This window comes from Myxocyprinus asiaticus, chromosome 6 (genome assembly GCF_019703515.2).
Source record: "Myxocyprinus asiaticus isolate MX2 ecotype Aquarium Trade chromosome 6, UBuf_Myxa_2, whole genome shotgun sequence".
NCBI classification, from domain to species: Eukaryota; Metazoa; Chordata; class Actinopteri; order Cypriniformes; family Catostomidae; genus Myxocyprinus; species Myxocyprinus asiaticus.
Window position 1 is genome coordinate 26,027,742 of NC_059349.1, and position 24,340 is coordinate 26,052,081.

The window sequence follows — 24,340 nt, forward strand, 5'->3', positions numbered from 1 at the left end:
AAAAAATGGCCCTGGACTTTCTGGCCCAGAGCGGCCCACCAAACCGGGCATGAAACACACCACACCATAACCATTTTCCGGCTCAATTTTACATTTTTGTGTTGAAAAAAATACATTTCTATTGACTGCTAGTCATGACAACGGGCTCCACAGTGCAAAAGTTGTCATAACTTCAAAGCATATAAAAGTACTGTAAATGTGATGAGTGGATTTTTTAGAGAAAGCGTTAAAATAAGCACTTTATAGTTGTCAAACTTTTTTTCGCAACATAAAGATGTTAAATGTACATGAAAGTACAAGGGACGGTGTGTATTTTAGGTGCTGTGACAAGTCAGCATTTCTTCAAAGTTTTTAAAGATCTTAATCACCTTTCAACTTTTTTCTAGAAGTGCAAATAAACTATTGTCTTAGTTAATATGAGGTTGTGGAAAAAATAAGTATAATAATATATTATATATGTATATATAGCTATACAAGATCATAAAATGTTGTTTAAAATAGTTAGATGCAGGACACTCATGACAATGCTTAAATTTCATGTCAATTACTCCAGAATATGTACATATATAAATATAAACAAATATAAATATATGTAAAAAAAAATAAAAAAAATAAACACCACTTAAAGTGAAGAACTTTACAGATATTTTGCACATTAATTGCTCATATTTTTGCTCTATGTGAATTTGTTGCGTCTTTATATCTGCAGTGTTTTAATTCCTTCCCCAGATTATTCTTGAAAAAAAGTGAAAAGCCCATTGCTTTGACAAGCGCTGTTTCTTCTGGTTAACATTTTTTATATAGTTTTATCCCAATATTATATCATGAGGGCTGCCAGCGGCTTGCAACATCCCTTCAAGATCTATAAAAAAGCCCAGATCATCAACGTTTGGTGCATAAATATTAGCCAAAATAAAACTTTGCCCCTGAATTTCTGCTAAAACAATAATGACTCTTCCTAATTTATCTTTAATCTGTTTGAAACATTTGAATTGTAGATGCTTACTTATCAGTGTAATGACTCCCCTGCTCTTACTTGAGCCAGCACTAAAGAAAACATGTCCACCCCATATCTTCCCAAATTTTTCAGCTTCCTGCAGGGAAAGATGCATTTCTTCAAGAAACACTATATCATATTTCTTACGCTTAAGAAGAGAAATAACCTTCCTTCTTTTTATGGGGTGCCCCAACCCATTCACGTTCCACGTGGAGAGAGACAATCCACTCATATTAACATTTGACATTTTGACATAATAGAAAATATATATTGTGTGTCAAAAACAAAATTATAAAGACCACATTCCAACATTAGTGCAACAATCAAACCCCAAACTTCCCCCCGAACCAAACAAACAGAAAAAAGAAAAACGTGCGCATTAACCCCGCGCACAACAGCACCAACTAGCATCCATCCCTCTAAACTCAAACAGTCCATGTACGCCTACGAGAGCCCCCACAACAACTTTGCCGTCGGATTGCTCAAGTCCGGTGTTTCTATAAAAATGTTGTGAGACAGAATTACACAACAAAAGTTAATCTATAAAACAAACTCCAGCCAATAGGCAGAATAAACACAAAGAATGTGTAGATTTATCCACATAACTGTCCCGAAGGTGTGTTCCTCCACAAAACAAACTCCAGCCGCTAGGCGGAACCAGCACAAAAAAAAAAAAGGTGCTCAGTTTCCTCGGACAGTCAAGCGAATGTTCAGTGAGCCGGCCCATTTGGCTGCTACATGAGTGCAACAAATGACCTAATCACTCCAATGACTTGTAAGAAATACTCCACAAAACAAACTCCAGCCAATAGGAGGCATAAGCAAAAAGAACGTGCAGATTCATCCACACAACTGTCCCGAAGGAGTGTTACTCCACAAAACAAACTCCAGCCACTAGGCGGAACCAGCACAAAAAGAAACTAAAAGGGCGCTCAGTTTCCTCGGACAGTCAAGTGAATGTTCAGTGAGACGGTCCACTCAGCTGCAACATGAGTACCACAAAATAACTTACTCATTCCATTGACTTTATGAAGGACATCGCTTGCTGGGGACATGTGAATATTTTACGGCCATCCATAGAATCTATTCTCAATTTGGCCAGGAACATCAGTGCAAAAGCAACCTTCCTTTAATGTAAGAGTTTCTTGCATTCCTTATCGATCACGTTGCTCTCTTGTTGAATTCGCAAAGTCTGGGAAGAAGAAAATGCTGTGGTTATTTCAAGAAAGCCTTCCTTTACTCCTCGCCTTGCGTAACACAAGATCTTTATCAGATGATCTCAGAAATTTGGCCATAATTGATCGGGGCCTGTCTCCCTCAGCGGATCGCTGAGCCGGAACCCTGTGAGCTCGCTCAATTTCCAGCTTATGGCCTGTTATGTCGAGCAGACTCGGAAAGAGCCCGTCCAGGAATTTCACCATATACTGACCTTCTTCAGCCTCAAGGAATTCCAACAATACGGATGTTATTCCACTGGCTACGGATCTCCAAGTCCTCCAACTTCTCCCAGACACGCTCCAAATCCACCTTAGACGCTAGCGGATTAGCAGATAATTCCCTCTCCGATGACTCCAGATAATCGATCCGTTTCTCGACATCCCCCACTCTTGTAACCATCTCAGTGAATTTCGTCTCCATGGCAGTCATCGATCGACATATTACAGCAAGATCCTCCAAGTCAGCAATGACCTTCGTCAGCATTGCCGACATGTTCAACATTTCTCGCCGAATTTCCCGCACTTCCCCGACCAAACTGGCTCCCTGGCTCGTGGCCTGCTGCTCGGGGGTGTCAGCTTGAGCACATAAGTGTCTTTTAATGTCTCCAGAGCCTGAGGATTTTTAATTATTTGACATATTGTCCTCCTAGAACAGTTATGGAACAGAGTGTATCAAATCTCACTGGTTTATGACATTAATAGTATTAAAACTAGCAAAGTGCGCAGAGCTAGCGTTCACATGTCCGAACTTCGCATGGCGTCCATGTTCCTTCCGACAAGCACTGTTACTGCTATCCTTTAAACAAAGTAAGCCTCGGAGATTCAAATAGCCACAACATAATATTTTTCACTTATTTTCTACATTTTTATCAGGCGTGAGCATTATTAAGCAAGCAAGCTCCCTGCGGTATGTATAACATATGCAAATGACTATGTACTTCTCATAGCTTTACTGGTTGCAGATATTATATATGCTGCTGTTATTGTATTTGTTGTAACTTGAGATATTTGTCAATTTGTGATTATTCAGAGCTCGTCTTATACTTACTATGTTGTCTTTGGTTGTCACCATTATTGACATTCGACATTTGTATGTCAAATAATGAGGTCCACGAGAGGTATAGAGTTAATGCGCAGATACGGATATGCGCAACGATGTGTAAGTAATTTCAAAATAAAAGCCGTTGTATTGGCTTTACCTTACAGTTTTTTAAATATGCACTCTGAAATGGGGTCGGCGTGGGCATTGTGGAGCCCAGGGTGACCACCAATATCGTTTGTAGGACGGGCCGGCTCAAATGCCTGGTGCTCCCAACGGCCAGTCCAGCCCTACAGTTATGTACAATTATTATGTTTTATTTGTTTGGAGAGGCTTTTGGACTCTTGGAGATGTTTTTGAAATTTTTTTGACTAAAATTTGTTTGTTATTTTTCAGCAGTGTCTCAGGCTGAGAGTCTCAGAATTTATCATAATCTATATAATTAAAAAAATTGAAAAGTTTTCTTTAAAATGACACCAAACACTTGACCCTCTGTTTTTTTTAGATTTTTTTTTTTTTTAGTTATATGCTTGTAATTTTGGGTCTGCCACTGAAACAGGAAATTTTTAAAAACACCTTCAGACCTTAAAGGAATTACTTTCGTTGGCGTAAACTAATGTATTCAAGTTGACTGTCGTATTGAATATTGTTTTCGACTTGAATAAAACCAGTATATTTATATGTTACCACAAGAAGAAAATTTTTAGGTTATTTGACAAAATGTATAATAATTTAAAATAAATGGATGCAAAGTAGATGCTCAGAGTAATTAGAAACGTTGTTCTCTTGTACTTCCAGGCGCTATGCACCGCAAAGCCAGCTTGCAGAATGCCACTTCAGACTCAGATCTTTTTCGTCTCCGGACCTCAGTTCGAGCCTCACAGATAACACACAACTTAATAGACATAAAGCCAGATCCCTTAATCACTGTTCCGGCCAGTGAGATTGACATAATCGCCCCCTGCAAACTGATTGACCGGACCCATAATGTGACAGAGAAGGTCACTCAGGTAAGGTTTTTCATTCATTTGTTATGAATATACATTGCCCGTATATGATAGAATGGATGTTGCAGTGGTTTGCCTGTTTTTATCCAGTTGATAGCAATAACAACAGCTATTACAATATGTAATATCAGCATGCAGAGGCAAACTTAGACAGGAAATTCTAAACTGTGGTCTCATGGCATTCTCCAAAGCAATGTAAATAAAACTGTTATTAAAGCACAAGCAATTCACTTGTGTTTAAAGATCCACAAAACCCTGCACAGACTTTAATAACTGTTCCACAAGAATACCTCATACCTGGGGTGACAGCTGTGCATGGTTGGCTGAAAAGATACAATACTTACCATGCATTCCCATTTGAAGGGCATTTCTGCAGAGTGCAGAGGGAATGAGGTCATGCCAAAGGTCACATGGCTCATGCCGCGAGGTGTCCTTCCAATTTCAGCTGAGTTATCTGGATGTCCCATGACAGAAAGATCTATATCTCTACAACCGAGCAGCCATTAGTGATCATGTGGCTGTGTGCTCAGAGATGCTTAGTCATTTGTCTGTGTTTGGACCCCAGTACCCTGTTGACATAATTAGTGTTTTTATTCAAAGTTCAGTATTTTGAGGTTTAACTATCCACCTATTGAAATATTATTCAAAACCAACAAAAAGTACAGTTTAAAATATTTAAAGAGATTGTGTACAAGTACAGTACACTCTAATAATATAATCTTAAAGGAATGTTTCAGGTTCAATACAAGTTAGGCTCAATCAACTTCATTTGTGGCATAATGTTGATAACCAAAAAAAAAAAAAAATTTGTCTCATCCCTCATTTATATATATATATATATATATATATATATATATATATATATATATATATATATATATATGTATATATATATATATTTTTTTTTTTTAATTCCGGTTCCAGTAAGGCACTTACAACAGAAGTAAATGGGGCCAGTACATAAACATTAAAATGCACACAGTTTCAAAAGTATAGCCACAAGAAGTAAAAAATAATGTGTTATTTCGGTTATTTTACTGTGATAAAATCTGAGATTTACCGGCAGTATATTGTTTAACAGATTATACGGTTTACCAGTAATCAAGTAATCAAGATTATACCACAAATGCTATTGACTGAGCTTAAAGGGATAGTTAACCCAAAAATGAAAATTCTCTCATCATTTACTCACTTTCATGCCACCCCAGATGTGTATGACTTTCTTTCTTCTGCTGATAAATAAAGATTTTTAGAAGAATATCTATGCTCTGTAGGTCCATACAATGCAAGTAAATGGAGGCCAGACCTTTCAAGCTCCAAAAATCACAAAAAGGCAAGTAATCCATACGTCTCCAGTGGTTAAATGCATGTCTTCTAAAGTGATGCAATCACTTTTGGTGAGAAACAGATCAATATTTAAATCCTTTATTACTATAAATATCCACTTTCACTTTCAGAATGTGAAACTGAAATTGAAAATGTATGTAAAAAAAAAGGACTTAAATATTAATCTGTTTTTCACCCGCACATCATATTGCTTCTGAAGACAGCTTCAACCATTGGAGTCGTATGTATCACTTTTATGATGCCTTTATTTCCCTTGAATTGTATGAACCTACAGAGCTGAAATATTCTTCTAAAAATCTTAATTGGTGTTCAGCAGAAGAAAGAAAGTAATACTCATCTGGTATGGCATGAGGGTGAGCAAATTTTGGTTGAACTATCCCCTTAACTTGTATTGAACTCAGAACATTTCTTTAACAATGATTGTGGTGCCCATCAGTTACACTTTAAACTAAACTACAGTATATCAGCTAAGAATACAACTTTAATTTTTTATTGAACTGTGGCCTTTGACACAGAGAACAACATAGTATATATTTCATTATAACAGGTACCAGATTTCATGTACCGTTACATATTTCCAAAGTGCTGGTCCAGTAATTTTGCACACACACACACACACACACACACACACACACACACACACACACACACACACACACACACACACACACACACACACACACACACACACACACACACACACACACACACTTGTTTTATATCATTGTGGGGACTCTCCATAGACTTCCATGCATTTTTTGGATTTTATACAGACCTAACCATAATTTCTATCCCCTAACCCTAATCCTACCCCTAAACCTAACCCTCACAGAAACCTTTTTGCATTTTTACATTTTCAAAAAAACATTGTTTAGTATGTTTAATAAGCCATTTCCCTCGTGGGGACTGCTGGCTTGGCCCCACAAGGTAGGTGATCTCAGGTTTTACTATCCTTGTGGGGACATTTGATCCCCACAATGTAGTATAAACATGCACACACACACACAAACACACACACACTGCATTTTTACATTTTCATTATAACATTATTTAGTATATTTATTCAGCCATTTTCATCTTGGGAGCCATTGGCTGGTCACCACAATGTAGATGATTTCAGGTTTTACAATCGTTGTGGGGACATTTGTTCCCCACAATGTAGGCAAACCCTCACACAAACACACTCATCCATACAGACCCATAAAAATTTTATTATTCCCATAAAAAACTTTTTATATGACTTGTTGTTCCTTGGATGAAGGTGAGTTGTGTTTTGTATAGGTGACTTTTACAGCTGCTAGATGGGAATTGCTTATGTCTGTATCAGGGGAACCTCTGACTCTCCTTAACAGAGATTGGTGGATTATTCTGGTGGATGTAATGCTTTAGGGAAAGATAGGGAAACCTCGTTCCCTCCTCTACCTCAGTCTCACCCCTCACAGAAGTGGCATCTCTCTGGAGCTTCTCTCCAGAATTCCAACCCATTTAAAGTGTCATGAGCTCATTAATCACAGTGGCACAGTCACAGGAGGTCTGAACTCTCGTCTGACCTACTGGAACAAACACCACAAGCAAGTTGCAACACACATGAGCCAACTCTTTTTTCATCACACACTGTTTTTCTTTTTCTGTTTTTGTGGGTGTGTGTGGGCTGTGATATGGGACTGGAATCATTAGTAAATTTTCCTCTCTGCACAGTGCTTTTGTTGGAGTCTGTACAACAACCGTTAATGAATTATGCAGTAGGGAAATGTTATGTTGCCGATCGAGCTGTATTTGATCATAGACGAAAATCATGAGTGCTTGCCCTGCAGCCCTTTTTACACTCTTGCATGCACACGTCACTGTGTCACCCCTGCCACCCACTGACAGTCTGCTGACGTTATTAAAGTCTTCTGCTTCTGGAGAATGCTTTCATATTACCAGGTCAACACTAAGCCATATGGCCAATGCTAAATGATGTTAATAGACATTCATTCATAGATCTTGTAAACACAGAATAGCTAATAGCTAATTCCAGGAGGGCTCTCAGAATGGCCACTTCATTGAGCAGTGGTGGGCGACAAAGCCAAAATGTAGTAACTACACCAACATCGAAACTGAGAAAACAGCTTCAAAGTGTTTTGATTGTCCAGCCAAATGTGGATTATAAAATATCCTCACTCTGATGTCTCTGCATCTGTGCATAGTTGAGCCAAACCTGTTTGTCAAATGACTAATGATATAGTACACTGCGAAAAGTGGTAATCTGCAGTTGTTACCATAAGGAACTGTTTCTACCCAACATGATCATGCAGGAAATCGCCATGCTGCTTCCAGATTACTGATAAGCAGCATCCCCATTTCCTGAATTACTGACAAGCTGTTCCCATCAGACATTTTCACATCAATTAAAATGTATTCACCTTTGCTGTGGCACTACTGATCTCTGTAACATGGGTTCTGGTCCCTTGGAAACCAGGAAGTAGTCATATTCACATAAACAATGGTGAGCGTGATTCAGAGGTTACAATTTTGCTTCAAAAATAAATTTTTACTCCACTGATGGTTATGTTTAGGGTTGGGGTTTGGATTAGGCAGTAGAGTTAACATAATATGAATTCCTGTTGACTGTATTATGTCATTTGCAATTAAAAGTACAACTTACTTCTGGCGCCACCCTTTGGACATTTAATCTCAACAACACTTCCAGCTTCGACCACTGGGGGCAGTGGTTGGAATTTCGGTGAGCTGATTTCGGTCATAACTCACGGTGCATTCGATGTTGGTATTCAAATGTATAGTGTTATTATAAAAGATAAATTACATTAAAAAGAAATAAAAATATAGCTGCACGCAGCGATGACTGGCCCAAGCACCATGGGTCCATTTCCACCCTGTGGCTTTTGGAAAACAATGCAAGGTGGACACATGCATTTGGCATTTGACATTATTCTAAACAATTTTGAAGCAATTTGGGTAAATATAAGAGGACTATTTTAAAGTCTGTTGTAAGAGCCACACTTCCTGCTGCCAGGTGGTGGTGCTATAACCGTGACCCAGAATAGTCACATGCATGTGATTAGTCCCCAAGACTAAACATACATCTCAGTTTTGATCTAAATCACACATTGCACACAGAAGATATGGGACACTTCCTGTTTCCCATTTCTCAACATTAATTTAATGCTTCGCCATGGCAACACCGTACGATATATCAAAAATCTGTACAAAATTTAGCATCTTCAGTGTCTTGGCTTAATGTTGTCTAAATGTGGTGACAGTCTCATAAATCCCCTAGGAGAAGTATTTAAAAGTTCAGAGACTGCAATATTAAAAAATCCAAAATGGCCTTTACTGTTGGGCAGACCTAATGACTATAATTATGAAAGTTGTCCGGCTTGATGAGAACTATATATGTACCAATTTTGGTGACTATAGGTGAATATGGGGTGCTACAGAGGCCGTCTTACATGCCCATTTTAAACCTGTTAACTGTCACTGGCCAACAGGTGGGCCATTTGAATGTGGCTAAAAAACGTCTTGGTTACTGATGTAACCTCTGTTTCCTGATGGAGGGAACGAGACGTTGTGTCGATGTAGTGACACTAGGGGTTCAATCTTGAGAGCCCCAATCACCTTTGCTTAAAATAGAAAAGGCCATTGAGAATTGGCGAGTGGAATTTGCATGCCACTCTCCGCCCAGGACATACGAGTATAAAAGGAGATGGCGTACACCACTCATTCAGATTTTTTCTTCGGAGCCGAATGCATGCTTGTGTTCATCCTCTCACCTTTCACTTACGCTGCTGGATTTTATGGTGCATATCAGAGGTCACCCTTGCACAGTTGAGTGTTGTGCTTCCCCTGGGCGGCTGAGTCTACAGGTGCTAAAAGAGTATATTCAAAAGAGTATATTTCCTTCTAAAAGAGCTCGCGCAAACGCTTGGCATCTTTTTAAAGATGTCCTTCCGCGTTTACGCTACTGGATGTGGCCGTTATCTCTCCCCTCCGGACAGCCATGAAATCTGTCTCGAGTGCTTGGGGTGCTAGCACGCCGGGGCAGCTTTCGTGGAAAGGTCATGTTCTCATTGCGAGAAAATGCCCATGAGAACATTACGGTCGCGGCTCACTTCCTTCTTCATGAAGCAACCTAGTTCGTCCAGGGCTGATGCTCAGCCGGCCAGGTCGGCAAGCACCGCGGGCGATCTGGATGTGGACATGGGAGCATTTCCGCTGGCTCAGCCCCCGCGGACCTCCCATCCCCCAGCACGCTCGTTCTATCCGGAAGAGCTGTCGAGCGATGCAGGTGGCATCTGTCGTGACCACGACGTGCCTTGAGACCTGCTCTAGGGGAACACCTGCCCGTAGAAATGCCAGGTCCGACCAAGGGCTGAAAGTCTGACAGCACTGTGGCGTGATGGTCACACACCGGGTGCCGTGGCACCATGCCCACCTTGGGACTCGAGTCTGTAGCCAGTGCTGAAGTGGTCTCATATGCATCAACCCGAGGGGGAGAACTGCCGCCGAGGATGCCATAGCCCCAGGAGCCTCTGAAATTGTTTCACTGGCAATGCTACCTTCTGCCTGAAGGTTTTCAGGTCAGCACTGACTGAGCACGTGGTTCGAGGCAAGGTAGAGCAGGAGCCCCACCTGGAAGACAACCCAGGGGGGACGTGCTGCTCCGCAAGCCCGCAACAGTGGCCGGTGACTGGGGTGGGCAATGGACCCCAGAGACTAGCACACTTACCTGTTCGCTGGCTGTCTCTCGACGGAGAACGAGGGAACGGGAGGTACTCGCGTTCGCCTGATTGACCGGAAAGACTTCCAGTGCCTGGCCGTCGTGAGTGTGCTGGCCCAGGGAATGAGGAAACTGCTGAGGGTACTCGGTGATGGAATAATCACCACGTGCTGGCCCAAGGGGCGATGGTGGGGCTGGAGAGGTCACCCGGGCCAGACCGATCAGAAGTAGTTGCCTCATCCCTGGGCTGCCCATATCAGGATCGCCTCGAAGCCCATCTGGGGTTCTTGGGGGCCGGCTGATGGGCAGGTGGAGCCGACTTCCCGCAGGAGGATCTTTCTCTGAGGCCGGCGTACAGGCTCCGATGATACAGGAGCCGGGGCCGGCACTGCAGGCGAATGGCTCTGGTGAGAAGCAGATGGGGCACGGGACTTCGTAGGCCTGAAGGCGGCCGAGTCGCACCATGGTAGAATCTGCTTAATCGCCTTGGCCTGCTTCCTCACCGTCGAGAACTGATGGGCGAAATCCTCAACGGTGTTGCCAAAAAGCCCCCCTTGGGAGATGGGCGCATCGAGAAAGCGGACTTTCTCAGCATCATGCATCTCTGCGAGGTTGAGCCACAGGTGCCGCTCTTGGACCACAAAAGTGGACATTGTCCGGCCCAGGGAGTGCGCCATGACCTTCGTTGCACATAAGGCGAGATCGGTCGCAGTACGTAGTTCTTGCATCAGCCCCGGGTCGGTCCTACCCTCGTGAAAATCTTTCAGCGCCTTGGCCTGGTGGACCTGCAGGATGGCCATGGCGTGCAGGGCAAAAGCGGCCTGACCCGCAGCCTTGTAAGCCTTCGTCATTAAAGAGGAAGAGAACTTACAGGCCTTGGAAGGGAGACTTGGTCGGTCGTACCAGGTGGCTGCGCCCTGTGGGCATAAATGCACCACTGCGGTGCGCTCTACCTGGGGAAGCTCGACATATTCCTTAGTCGTTCCACTGTCAAGGGTAGTCAGAGTGGACGAGCCTGCGGGCAGAAAAAGTTGCTTTCCACGACTTCGTTAGCTCCTCGTGTACTTCTGGGAAGAAAGGCACCGGGGCGGGGCGCAGCTGTGAGTCGTGCTCTGAGCCCAGAAACCAATCATCCAGCCGTGAATGCTCAGGGCAGGGTGGAAGGTTACACTTTAGCCCGATGTTTGCAGCTGCCCGGGCAAGCATGGCTGCCATCTCAGCATCCGCCTCATCCTGTGCTCTACTGCCCATGGGCGGGAGCTCAGAAGATTCGTCTGCTTCCAATAACGGAAGCCCACCCTCCGATGCTGCGACCGAAAGCTCATCCTCATTGCGAGCCGCAAACGACACATTAAACCCACCCTGAGGCGGGCCGCCTGCATCGCTTGACAGCTCTTCCAGATAGAACGAGCATGCTGGGGGATGGGAGGTCCGCGGGGGCTGAGCCGGCGGAAACGCTCCCATGTCCACATCCAGATTGCCCGCGGTGCTTGCTGACCCGGCCAGCTGAGCATCAGCCCAGGACGGACCAGGTTGGGGAGCAGCCGCGGTGGCTCCTTGCTTCATGAAGAAGGAAGTGAGCCGCGACCGCAACGTTCTCATGGGCATGTTCTCGCAATGAGAACATGACCTTTCCACAAAAGCTGCCTTGGCGTGCTGGCACCCCAAGCACTCGAGACAGATTTCATAGCTGTCTGGAGGGGAGAGATAACGGCCAAATCCAGTAGCGTAAACGCAGAAGGACATATTTAAAAAGACGCCAAGCGTTTGCGCGAGCTCTTTTAGAAGGAAATATACTCTTTTGAATATACTCTTTTAGCACCCGTAGTCTCAGCCGCCGAAGCGCCCAGGGGAAGCACAACACTCGACCGTGCAAGGGTGACCTCTGATATGTGCCATAAAATCCAGCAGCATAAGTGAAAGGTGAGAGGATGAACACAAGCATGCATTTGGCTCCAAAGAAAAAATCTGAATGAGTGGTGCACGCCATCTCCTTTTATACTCATATGTCCTGGGCGGAGAGTGGCATGCAAATTCCACTCGCCAATTCTCATTGGCCTTTTCTATTTTAAGCAAAGGTGATTGGGGCTCTCAAGATCGAACCCCAAGTGTCACTACATCGACACAACGTCAAGTGAGTGACAGACATTATATCAACAACATCATCAATGTTCACGTACTTGGTATCAAATTAAAGCTTAAATACTCACCTTTCATCTTCTGCAGTCTATTTTGAAATTAGAACATTACAGTGGAAAACATATTTAAAAAGTTGTGCATTTTAAAACATGCAACATGTGAGCGACAGTAGGCTACTTATGTTTCATGTTCTCTGCTTATGATCCAATCCAATGATTGAAGAAAAAACAGCATGCATTTCATTAGGCTTGTTTGAGATGAGCAAGTTCTGTGCATCTGCCCAACTTGCTGTGATATCATGACCACGTATGTCAAAAATACTCCCGTGAGAGCGAGGCGGCTGCAGTTGTAGCAGGCAGGCAGTGCAGTTGTTTTTTCCAAGTTGCGCAAACTGCAAGCATGATGGGAAATTACTTGCTGACAACACAGCTTAATGCTCATTGGCTTAAACAACCGTGATGTTTTGTTCTCTTTTAAAATGTTTGATTTTGTATCTCTAATATCATGTTTTTATGTGTATAAATTATATGTGAATATTCCCAACATTTTGACAGTGCAATCTCTGTATGGGATATGTGATTGGTCTTTATTAAACAGAACATTTATGGAAAGACGTCTTATGGGGGGAATTAAATAACAGGTACATTGAGTGTTTTGTTCATCATATTTATTTTCATTTAAAAGCAACAGAATTTAAATTGCATCCACTTTATTAACAACAAAGCACTTGAATGTGAATCACGTGATATCTGCCTTTGATCTCGTAGCAGCTGATCCACTACGAGAAGTGAGAACTGTCCGACTTGACAGCTCTTATTTCACTCGTCCCCAGACTGCACCAGCCTGCTCTCGTTTACTTTCAAGGAGAGGCGTTTGGCATCTCAAACGAGCCTAACATGAGGGTCCACTGATGAAAATGGACTAATGGACTGACCACCACTAATATTCTTAATTTAGGATGGCAATCAGTTCTCTGCACAGTTAAACAAATATCTTAATATCTTGCACCACCATCCACCCCTTAACTGACACAGTCATTAAAATTCAAAGGTGTCTTTCTCAAGAGGGCTCTTACTGGCTGTAAAAGCAGAATCCTTCATTAATTGGTCCACATGCAAAAATCAGGATGTTTTTTTTTACTTACACGGGAAAGATTTGAACTCAAAAAAGTGTTTGAATCTTATTAATTTCCGGGATTGTACATCAAACAAATGGAAATCCGCCCATGTTTCCTCCAGAAATTAGTTTGAAAAAAATCTTTATACAGTAATCACAAACGACTGTGATTGGTGCAGCCTGAAAATTGCTGAGAAAAGGAACAGTTGTCATGTGACAACGCTCCCCTCTTGCATTTATTCACCGCTTCAAAAGAGGTTGAACAATAATTTACATATTAATAATGATAGTGAGAAAGTTTAATAGTCATTTAAATGAAAATAAAAACATAATATAAAGTTAAAGTATTTTCTTTGTGGTAAAATTGCCCAAATGTTGGTCGGGACGTTTCCGATCTTCTGAAAGTAGGTAGGGACATTTTGTATCCATGCTAAGAGTAGAATTTTATTACGGTAAAACCTTGCTCACTGTAGTAAATCCCTTAATGGTTTCCCTTAACTAAGAGAAGTGTCTAAGAGATTATATGCAACACCCTCATGTCATTTCCTTGGGTAAGGGGAAATCACATTTTAAGTGTTATACTTAAGGGAAAACGTAAGGTGTTTATGCAACCGGGCATTGGGCCTTAAATGTTATTCTTATTAAATAATATATTAATACAATAAATCTTCATTCTGTTTAGGCAGTAGTGTGAGGTTTCCATGGTTACATGGGTTGGCCTTTCTCAGTTTAAAAAGCGACATCAACCACGTGATCATTTTGAGCATTCCAGAGGAATTACCTTGTATAATTTACGGCAGAAAAAATATGTTTGTTGAAAATGAAAATAGTTGCTGGCTCCAACTGCTAACAGCACTTACATTGTAACCAGTTATTTTAGAAGTTAATATAATATTTATAATTGTGTAAACGTCTTATATAATATTGTGCAATAAAATGTTGTCACTTCACATGTGGTTTGAGAGGTATTTCTAAAATTAGTTTTGTTTAGATCCCAAACTTTATATCTTATATCTTTATGCCTTTATGGCATTTTATGAAAAAAAAAAAAAAAAAGACCTGTCCTGTCCTTAGAAAAAGCTTTCATAAAACTGACCTTTTTGTATTATTGTTCTCAAATTCATATTGTGTTTTTATGCCAATTCCTGCTAAGTTTACTCAGATAACTGTGAAGATGTGGTGTTTTGGGAATCATTCATCAATGGAGCTTGGCTGTCCTCTATTGGACATTTCTGGTACTGCGTCTGCATAAAAACTGCCACCAAAAGGTCATTTCTTGATATAACGACCTAAAATTTGGATCAGATCTGGGTTAGACATGTGGCTTTTATTTTCTAATATTTATACATTTCAGTTTATATCTTTAATATTTTTTATTTATATAAAAATTTTGTGCAGTACATTTTCATTACAATAAACTTAAACTTCTATATCTTTTTATTTCACTTTAAAAATTGTTTTCACTTCAAAAACTGCCAAGTCTCTTTAAAAAGAGACCAGGCTTAGGTCTGTACTCCCTAGCATTCATGAGTTACAACTGTTTAAGTTTACACCCAAATATAGGAAGAAAGGTATAATAACAATTAATGTGTTGCCATGGCAACATTGTTTAAGATATCAAATATCCCTTTACAATTTTACACCAGCAGTGTCTTGGCATTATTCTAAAGAATTTTGAAGCAATTCATGTAAACACAAGAGGGCTATTTCAAAGTCTGTTAAAAATGCCTTACTTCCTGCTGCCAGTTGGTGGCACTATGACCGTGACCCATAATAGCAGCATAAATATGATCAGCCCCCATTACCAAACATAAAGCTGAATCATACAATGCACACAGAAGATATAAGGAACTTTCTGTTTCACATTTTTGCCCTTAATTTATTGCCTCGCCATGGCAACACCATTCAATATATCAAAAAATTAGCATCTTCAATGTCTTGGCATAATATTGCCTAAATTTGGTGACAATAACATGAATCCCCTAGGAGGAGCATTCAAAAGTTCAGGGCCTGCAATTTAAAAAAAATACACATTCAATCCAAAATGGATGACTTCCTGTTAGGTGGAGCTAATGACTGTAATATTGAAAGTTGTCCGGCTTGATGAGAGCAATATATGTAGCAAGTTTGGTGACCGTAGAAGAAACTGACCCCACCATTTTTGTTAAAAGGTGGCACTACAGAGCTCCCAGGCCATGCCCGTGTGTTAAATTTTGCCCAGGCATAATGGCCAACAAATCTGATGTGTGTGCCGAATGTCATGAAAGCATGCCAAGTGCCTCAAAACACCCAAATATATGAAGAAAAGAATAATAACATTTAATGTGTTGCCATGGCAACACTATTTAAGACATCAAAAATCTCTTAACAGTTTTACATCAGCAGTGTTTTGACATTTTTCTTAAACATTTGTGAACAATTCAGGTAAACATAAGAGGGATATTTCAAAGTCTGTTAAAAGTGCTACAGAGCCCCTTCTACATGCCCATGTATAAACTTTTGCCAAGCCCTAATGGCCGATGAAGCTGACGCGTGTGCAAAATTACAAAATTTATCCTTAGAAGAACAATAGGGTCTCCTAAATATAAAGGAGTGTATTTTTTTTATCCCCTTTTCTCCCCAATTTGGAATGCCCAATTTCCAGTACTTAGTAGGTCCTCGTGGTGGCAGAGGACAAGTCTCAGTTGCCTCCGCTTCTGAGATCGTCAATCCGCGCATCTTATCACATGGCTCATTGTGCATGACACCACGGAGACTCCCAGCATGAGGAGGCCCATACTACCCTCCGCGATCCACGCACAACTTACCCCCATTGAGAGCGAGAACCACTAATCGTGACCACAAGGAGGTTACCCCATGTGACTCTATCCTCCCTAGCAACCAGGCCAATTTGGTTGCTTAGGATACCTGGCTGGAGTCACTCAGCACACCCTGGATTCGAACTCGTGACTCCAGGGGTGGTAGTCAGTGTCAATACTCGCTGAGCTACCCAGGCCCCTAAAGCAGTGTATTTTTAACCTTTTAACATCTGTAATATTTAAAAGATTGTTTCCCTTTCATGGTCATTATGGATGAAAGACATTACAAACAGCATCTCTATTAAAGAGAAAATAAGACTGACTTTATAGTTTTACACCTGTGCTCTTGTTCTAATGTCTTTAAAGTAGGGCTGGGTAAAAATATAGATTTTCCGATGCATCGCAATCTTCTATAATGTTAGTAAATCACTCGCATGTGCAACGAAGTCTCATGCTATGTGACTAAAAATGTCTATGATTAGCCACTGGCTAGTAAATGTTCCGATTTCACTCACCAGTGATTGAGTAATAAAGTGGAGAACAAGTTATTAGCACAGATGAGGTACAAAGATGAGATCCACGGATCCATTTGTCATTGAATAATGTCTCTCTTAATACTCTTTCTGTTTTCTACAGTCAGTTGTTGATTAAAAACAACAAAAAAAGAAACATTTGATTCTAATCACACATGGATGCACTAAAGAAATTTCGTACCTCTTTTCTCGTTATATGCGCTTACTGGCTGATGTCTCTTAAAGAGACAGTACCGATTAAGCATGTGTTCTACATATCATTGTAAATACAATGTAAATAGTACAAATTATGCAAGCAAACAATACAAATGTAACAAAAAATATATATGCAACAGAATATATGCAATTTCAAGACATTAATTGATGGAATAGACTGAATTTGACAATTTTTCAAAAGCTAAAATATGACAAATTTGATGAAAAACTGATGAAAATATCTACTTTGTAAAGTTAATATTTTCAAATTGTACCTAGAAAATTTGCCTAGAAGTTTGCTATATAATTAAGAGGGAATTTCCTCAATAAATGAGAGAGAATTTATTTTATATATATGCAAAATGGACACTGAAGCAGAAATGAACCCATATGAATCGATATCGAATCGAGATCAGAATCAAATCGGGACCATGTGAATTGGAATCGAATCGAATCTGGAAATCTGTATCAATACCCAGCACTACTTTAAAGTACAGAAGCCCTGAACCACAAGGTGGAAAAAAAAATAATGGTGAAAAAAAAAAAAATAGTGTCTCAGTTCCTTCCTGAGCCTAAGTCTTAAATTGTTTTCTCTCTTCCAAAACTTTTTTTCTCTCTTCCAAATTTTTTTTCTCTCTTCAAAATTTTTTTTTTCTCTCTCTTCAAAAAAAAATATTTTTCTCTCTTAAAAAATTTTTTTTCTCTCTTCAAATTTTTTTTTTTCTCTCTTCAAAAAAATGCATGCGGTACCAACCTTGGCCACCAGGTGCCACTATCAGTAAACATGTAATCTTATGCTTTTAATGCTTTCTCTGTTGCTATATAGCTGAATTATTTATTGAAAAAAAAATTTGAAAAGAGAAAATATTTTTTTAGGAAGAGACAAAAAAATGTAAGACTTAGGCTCAGGAAGGAACTGAGACAAATGTATTTTTTTTCACTGTTATTTTTTTTTTCCACCTTGCAGTTCAGGGCTTCCATATTAAAGACTTCAGAAGACATGACAATGTTTCCGGTAAGGGAACATAGTGAGCAACGATGTTCAATGTTTTTAACATTACATTCTAGGCATTTCTAGGGAGCGAATGTTTCAGTGCATCGGAATTATTTTTTGATTGGGTCAGCCATAGAAGTTTTGTTTTTCAGTTTCTTTTTAAGGAAAGAAAACAAAATAATGTGTATAATGTGTGCAAGTTTTATACATTTGTGTAGATGACACTCATAACAGATTATATGTGATATTTGGTTCTGTATTCCATCAATTTGTTTATGTTTTTTAAAAGTGACTAATAATATTAATGATAATGCTATGCAATATCATAATACGGGTTGAGAAACACATTTCTGGTTTGAATGAATTTCGGGTGTGGATGAGGGGTACTTGAGTCTTATTAAAGGGGTTGTAGGGGTACATACTGTAATACAAATAAGGGTTGGAAAACACTGGTCTAGCTGGAAAGAGATGCATTATACTGTAGAATAACAGCGTATTTAAAGAACATTTTTATTTTTATCTCATGCTCTTGACATATTCCCTGTTACCTAACCAGGTGGGAAAAGGCAGATGATTACATACTGCATTGATTAGCTTGTGTGGGATGCGCCGTGAGTTTGAGTTTTTTTCAGGGGAAGCCCAGTGTGATCAGTATTAACTAGAGATATATTCAGCAAGGGCTTTTCTTCTTTTGCTCTCCTTCACTGTATCCACATACTCCTCTGCCTTGCTGCTCATGAAATGTTATTTCAGTTTTCTTCTTTTTGTTCATAGTTTTTCTCCCCAGGGACAATATACAAAACAAATACACCTACAATGTGGGTTACAATAGCTTCTACTGTTGAATCTATGCAAGCATTTCCTGTCAGAGATGTATTACTGACCTTGTGTGTTATATTCTATGGACTGAATCAGTGCAACAGTGAAGTAGTGTGTCAAATGTATGAGGCATTTTTATGGCTTTCCTTCCACCTATTTTATATGTATACTAGGCATATACCTGGATCATATTTTAGGTTAGATGTGGTCATCAATGTGGCCGACTGAATATAGCTGAGCAGAAAAAATGTTGACATGCTGTTTGTTTTTTCTGCAGTTCAGTTCAATTACAATATTTTTTATATAATTTTTTTCTGGATTAATACAGAACTTGAATGTTATACAAACAAGACAATCAAAGTTTGTTTGCTTTATTTGCTTATAAGGAATTACATGAAAAAGGCCTTTGGCAATGAGGCTTTCTCTTCAAGACACAGGCCACATAGTGCCCTATATTCACATTGATGCATAAGATATACAAAAATCTCATCTATAATGAGAGCGAGTCCTATTATCGTGTAGGGAGTTGGCCTATTTTGAGGTAATGAGACAATATACAATATGAAGGATGATCTACAGTCCTTCTCTGTCTAGACTTTAAAGTGTATTTACTTAAGCCAAAGAGATGTACTGTAGATATTATTGTGATATGTAATTTTGGATATCAGTACTGTACACGAATAGTGCAAAGATGTAAAAATGCAAGAAAAAATATGTGAACACTTTGGAATTACCTGTATTTACTGTATGTATAAATGTGTCTTTATCTGGTTTGATCTTTATCTAAGTTACAATAATGAACAAACACAATCCGTGTTAACTAATTACACACACATTATTGTATTGTTATTGTACATATCGAATTGTACATCATTCAAACATTCAATATAGGTTGGAAAATGTATGTGAACTCCTAGGCAAATGATGTCAACAAAAGCTAATTAGAGTCAGGAGTTTGCAAACCTGGAATCCAATTAATGAAACGAGATTGGAGGTGTAAGTTAGAGCTACTTTCACTTATAAAAAGCACTCAAACACTTTGAGTTTGCTAATCACAAGAAGCATCTGCTGACGTGGACCATGCCAAAAAAGAGATCTCAGAAGACCTATGATCAAGAAATGTTGCTTTGCATAAATCTGGAAAGAGTTACAGTGTTATCTCGAAGAGCTTAGTTATTCATCTGTCCACAGTTAGACAAATTGTCTATAAATGGAGACGATTTAGTACTGTGGCTACTCTCCCTAGAAGTGGCCGTCCAGCCAAGATGTTTCCAACAAAAACATTGCTGAGCACCTGTTTGCCAAAGATCACCTTGACACTCCACAATACTACTGGGAAAATGTTTTGTAGACTGATGAAATTAAGGTTGAACTGTTTGGGTAGAACACACAGCACTACGTTTGAAAACATCATGAAGTGCAGTGTTGAGAGCATCATGATTTGGGTCTGCTTTGCTGCTTCAGGGCCTGGACTGTTGCCATCCTCAAGGGAAAAATTAATTCCCAAGTTTATCAAGATATCCTACAGGATAATGTCAGGGTGGCTGTGCACCAGCTGAAGCTCAATAGAAGTTGGTGATGCAGCAGGACAATAACACTAAACATTGAAGTAAATCCACTACAGAGTGGCTTCAAAAAAAGAAAATCCATCTTTTGGAGAGGCCCACATCAAGAGAGCCTGTCACACCAGACATCCTCAGAATATGGCTGAGCTGAAACAGTTCTGTAAGGAAAAATGGTCCAAAATTCTTTCCGGACGTTGTGCAGGTCTAATCCGCAGCTACCAGAAATGCTTGGTTGAGGTTATTGCTGCCAAAGGAGGATTGACTAGTTATTAAATCCAAGGGTTCACTTACTTTTTACACAGCACTGTGAATGCTTAATGGGATTTGTTCAATAAAGACATGAAAGATTATAATTGTTTGTGTGTTGTTAGTTTAAGCACATTGTTGTTTGTCTATACTTGTGACTTTGGTGAAGATGAGATCACCTTTTATGACCAGTTATTGCAGAAAACCAGCTAATTCCAAAGGGTTCACATACTTTTTCTTGCCAATGTAGAAACATTCAAAGCATATACAGTTTGGGTTTGGGTATGACCATAAGGAAATTGGGAGTAAGTAAGGAGAAACAAACGACACTAATAATTTGTTTGACAATCTTAGTGTTTTTGAATAAAAAAAAAATCTAATTACTTTTATTGTCACACAGCCATATACACAAGTGCAATGGTGTGTGAAATTCTTGGGTGCAGTTCCGAGCAACATAGCAGTCGTGACAGTGATGAGACATATACCAAATACAACAAAATCAAATTAACACAACACAATTTAAAGTCTAATATACACATAATTACACACAACACAATATACAAATAATAACATACACTGTACAGTATACAATACGCACTATATAGATACACATTATTCAATAAAAAAAGTATATATAGTATATATAGAATGTACAGTAGGTTGTATTGTACTGTATTGACATTCAGGCTGTCGGTTGATAGTAAGTTGTTAAGAGAGAATTTAATATAATAATAATATAATTTATGACAGTCCAGTGTGAGATATAAGAGTAAGAGTAATAAAGTGCGGTGCTGATGTATTTTGATTGTGGGAGATCAAGAGTTCAAAAATCTGATTGCTTGGGGGAAGAAGCTATCATGGAGTCAGCTGGTGCGGGTCCTGATGCTGCGATACCACCTGCCTGATGGTAGCAGTGAGAACAGCCCATGGCTCGGGTGGCTGGAGTCTCTGATGATCCTCTGAGCTTTTTTCACACACCGCCTGGTATATATGTCCTGGAGGGAGGGAAGCTCACCTCCGATGATGTGTCTGGCAGTTTGCACCACCCTTTGCAGTGCTTTGCGGTTGTGGGCTGTGCTATTGCCGAACCAGGCGGAGATGCAGCCAGTCAGGATGCTCTCTACATTGCAGGTGTAGAACCGTGTGAGGATGTGGCGGTTCATTCCAAACTTCCTCAGCCGTCTCAGGAAGAAGAGGCGCTGATGAGCCTTTTTCACAACGACTTCAGTGTGGATGGACCATGTGAGTTCCTCAGTGATATCGACACCCAGGAACTTGAAGCTGCTGACTCTCTCCACTGGTGCTCCATTGATGGTGATGGGACTGTGTTCTCTGTCTTTTCTTCTGAAGTCCACCACAAGCTCCTTTGTCTTACTGACATTGAGGGAGAGGTTGTGCTCCTGACACCAGTGTGTTGGAGTGTGCACCTCCTCTCTGTAGGCTGTTTCATCATTGTCAGTGATCAGACCTACCACCGTCGTGTCATCAGCAAACTTAATGATGGCATTGGAGCTATGTGTTGCCACACAGTCATGTGTGTACAAGGAATACAAGAGTGGGCTGAGAACACAGCCCTGTGGGGCTCCAGTGTTGAGGGTCAGTGATGAGGAGATATTGCTGCCTATTCTAACCACCTGGCGTCTGCTTGACAGGAAGAGTGAACTAACCTCTGTAGCTTCGGCCGCGAGAGCTCTCTCCGCGAGGGTGGTGTTATTTCCCTCAAAACAAGCATAAAAAGTATTTAGCTCATCCGGGAGAGAGGCAGCGGTGTTCATGGCAGAGTTTTTATTCCCTTTAAAGTCCACGATGATGTTAATTCCCTGCCACATGCTTCTAGAGTTGGTGGTGTTAAACTGTCCTTCAATCTTGTTCCTGTACTGGCGTTTTGCTGTTCTGATAGTTTTTCGGAGGGCATAACTGGCTTGTTTATGCTCCTCCGTGTCCGCACATTAAGTGCCATGTGCACATCGCTATTAATCCATGGCTTCTGGTTCGGATAGATCCTTGTTGTTCTGGTCGGAACGACGTCCTCTACGCACTTTCTGATGAAACACATTACGCTATCAGCGTAAAGCTCGATGTCGTCACCAGAGGTGGACCGGAACATCTCCCAGTCTGTGTGATCATAACAGTCCTGTAGCGTAGAGTCTGATTGGTCAGACCAGCACTGGCTCGTTCTGAAAGTGGGTGCTTCCTGTTTCAGTTTCTGCCTGTAAGCGGGCAGAAGCAGAATGGAAGAGTGGTCCGATTTGCCAAATGGTGGGTGGGGGAGGGATTTGTAGCCATCCCGGAAGGGAGAGTAGCAATGGTCCAAAACTCGGTTCCCTCATGTGTTGAAACTAATGTGCTGGTGGTATTTTGGTGCGACTGATTGGAAACTGGCTTTATTAAAGACCCTGGTCACAATGAATGCGGCCTCAGGGTGCGCGGTTTCCTGCTTGCTTATAATCCCATACAGTTCCTTGAGTGCCCGGTCTGTGTCGGCTTGTGGCGGGATGTACACAGCAGTGATAATGACCGCTGTGAATTCCCTCGGTAGCCAGAATGGTCGACACAGAAGCATGAGAAATTCCAGATCAGGAGAGCAGAAAGACTTGATAGAATGTACGTTCCTCTGATCACACCAGGATTTGTTGATCATAAAACATACACCACCACCTCTGCTTTTACCTGAGAGGTCTTTCGCTCTCTCCGCTCGGTGCACGGAGAACCCCGCGGGTTCAATGGCTGAGTCTGGAATCTCCACAGACATCCAAGTTTCCGTAAGGCAGATAATGCAGCAGTCCCTCGTCTCTCATTGGAAAGAGATCCACGCTTTCAGCTCGCAGAGCTTGTTATCCAGAGACTGAACATTTGCCAGTAGAATACTGGGTAGCGGGGGTTGATTTGCGCTGCGTCTTACTCTGATGAGAACGCTGGCTCTGTTTCCCCCTTTCCTCCTGCGTTTCCGCGGCCGTGCAGCACAAACAAAGGGCTCCGCTTGCGTGTTTGTAAACAGCGGGTCGGCATTGAGGAATTTGAAGTCCGGTTTACGGTGTGTAATTGCTGAACCAATGTCCAAAAGTGATTGTCTGTCGTAGACAATAAGGCAGACAACATCCAAGACAAAAAACGTAAGAACTGTAAACAAATCAAACAAAACACTACCATGTTGTGTCGGAGCTCGCAACGCAGCAGCCATACTCGGCACCATCTTGAGTCCATCTTGAGATTTCATGTCTGTTGTTCTTGACATTATATGAAGGCTTCAAGTTGGAAACGTAAACACCTGACTGAAAAAGCAGCAGTGGCATCTACTCTCTGTGAAAAGAAAACAATAATTGATCATAAAGCAGTTGTGATCTGACGTAATCTGTATCCATTGGTGTCCTCCATAAGTTGTAATTGAAGCCTCAGGCTTTTTATATAAATCTACAATAAATCCTGGAGCTGAATGTGAACACAATAATAACTCATGAACATGTCACTCTGCCATTGTGATGATATTACCGCCAAAAATTTGGGACTACTTATGGTTCACTATTCAAGAGTAGCTCATTTTTATCAGGAATCCATTAACTTTGGCTCATTTTAGTTTCAAGATCTAATTGCACTTAATTTGACCAGTT

General features: G+C 40.7%; 1 protein-coding gene across 3 annotated transcripts in view; it reads left to right on the forward strand.

The window, feature by feature from the left end:
• LOC127442836 (potassium voltage-gated channel subfamily H member 6-like) overlaps positions 1–24,340 on the forward strand; it is a 93,807-nt gene that overhangs the window by 22,085 nt on the left and 47,382 nt on the right. For all 3 annotated transcript variants that reach the window (XM_051701052.1, XM_051701053.1, XM_051701055.1), the window contains exon 5: positions 4,052–4,263. In XM_051701052.1, coding sequence (XP_051557012.1) covers positions 4,052–4,263 — 212 coding nt within the window. The remainder of the gene's footprint in view (positions 1–4,051; positions 4,264–24,340) is intronic.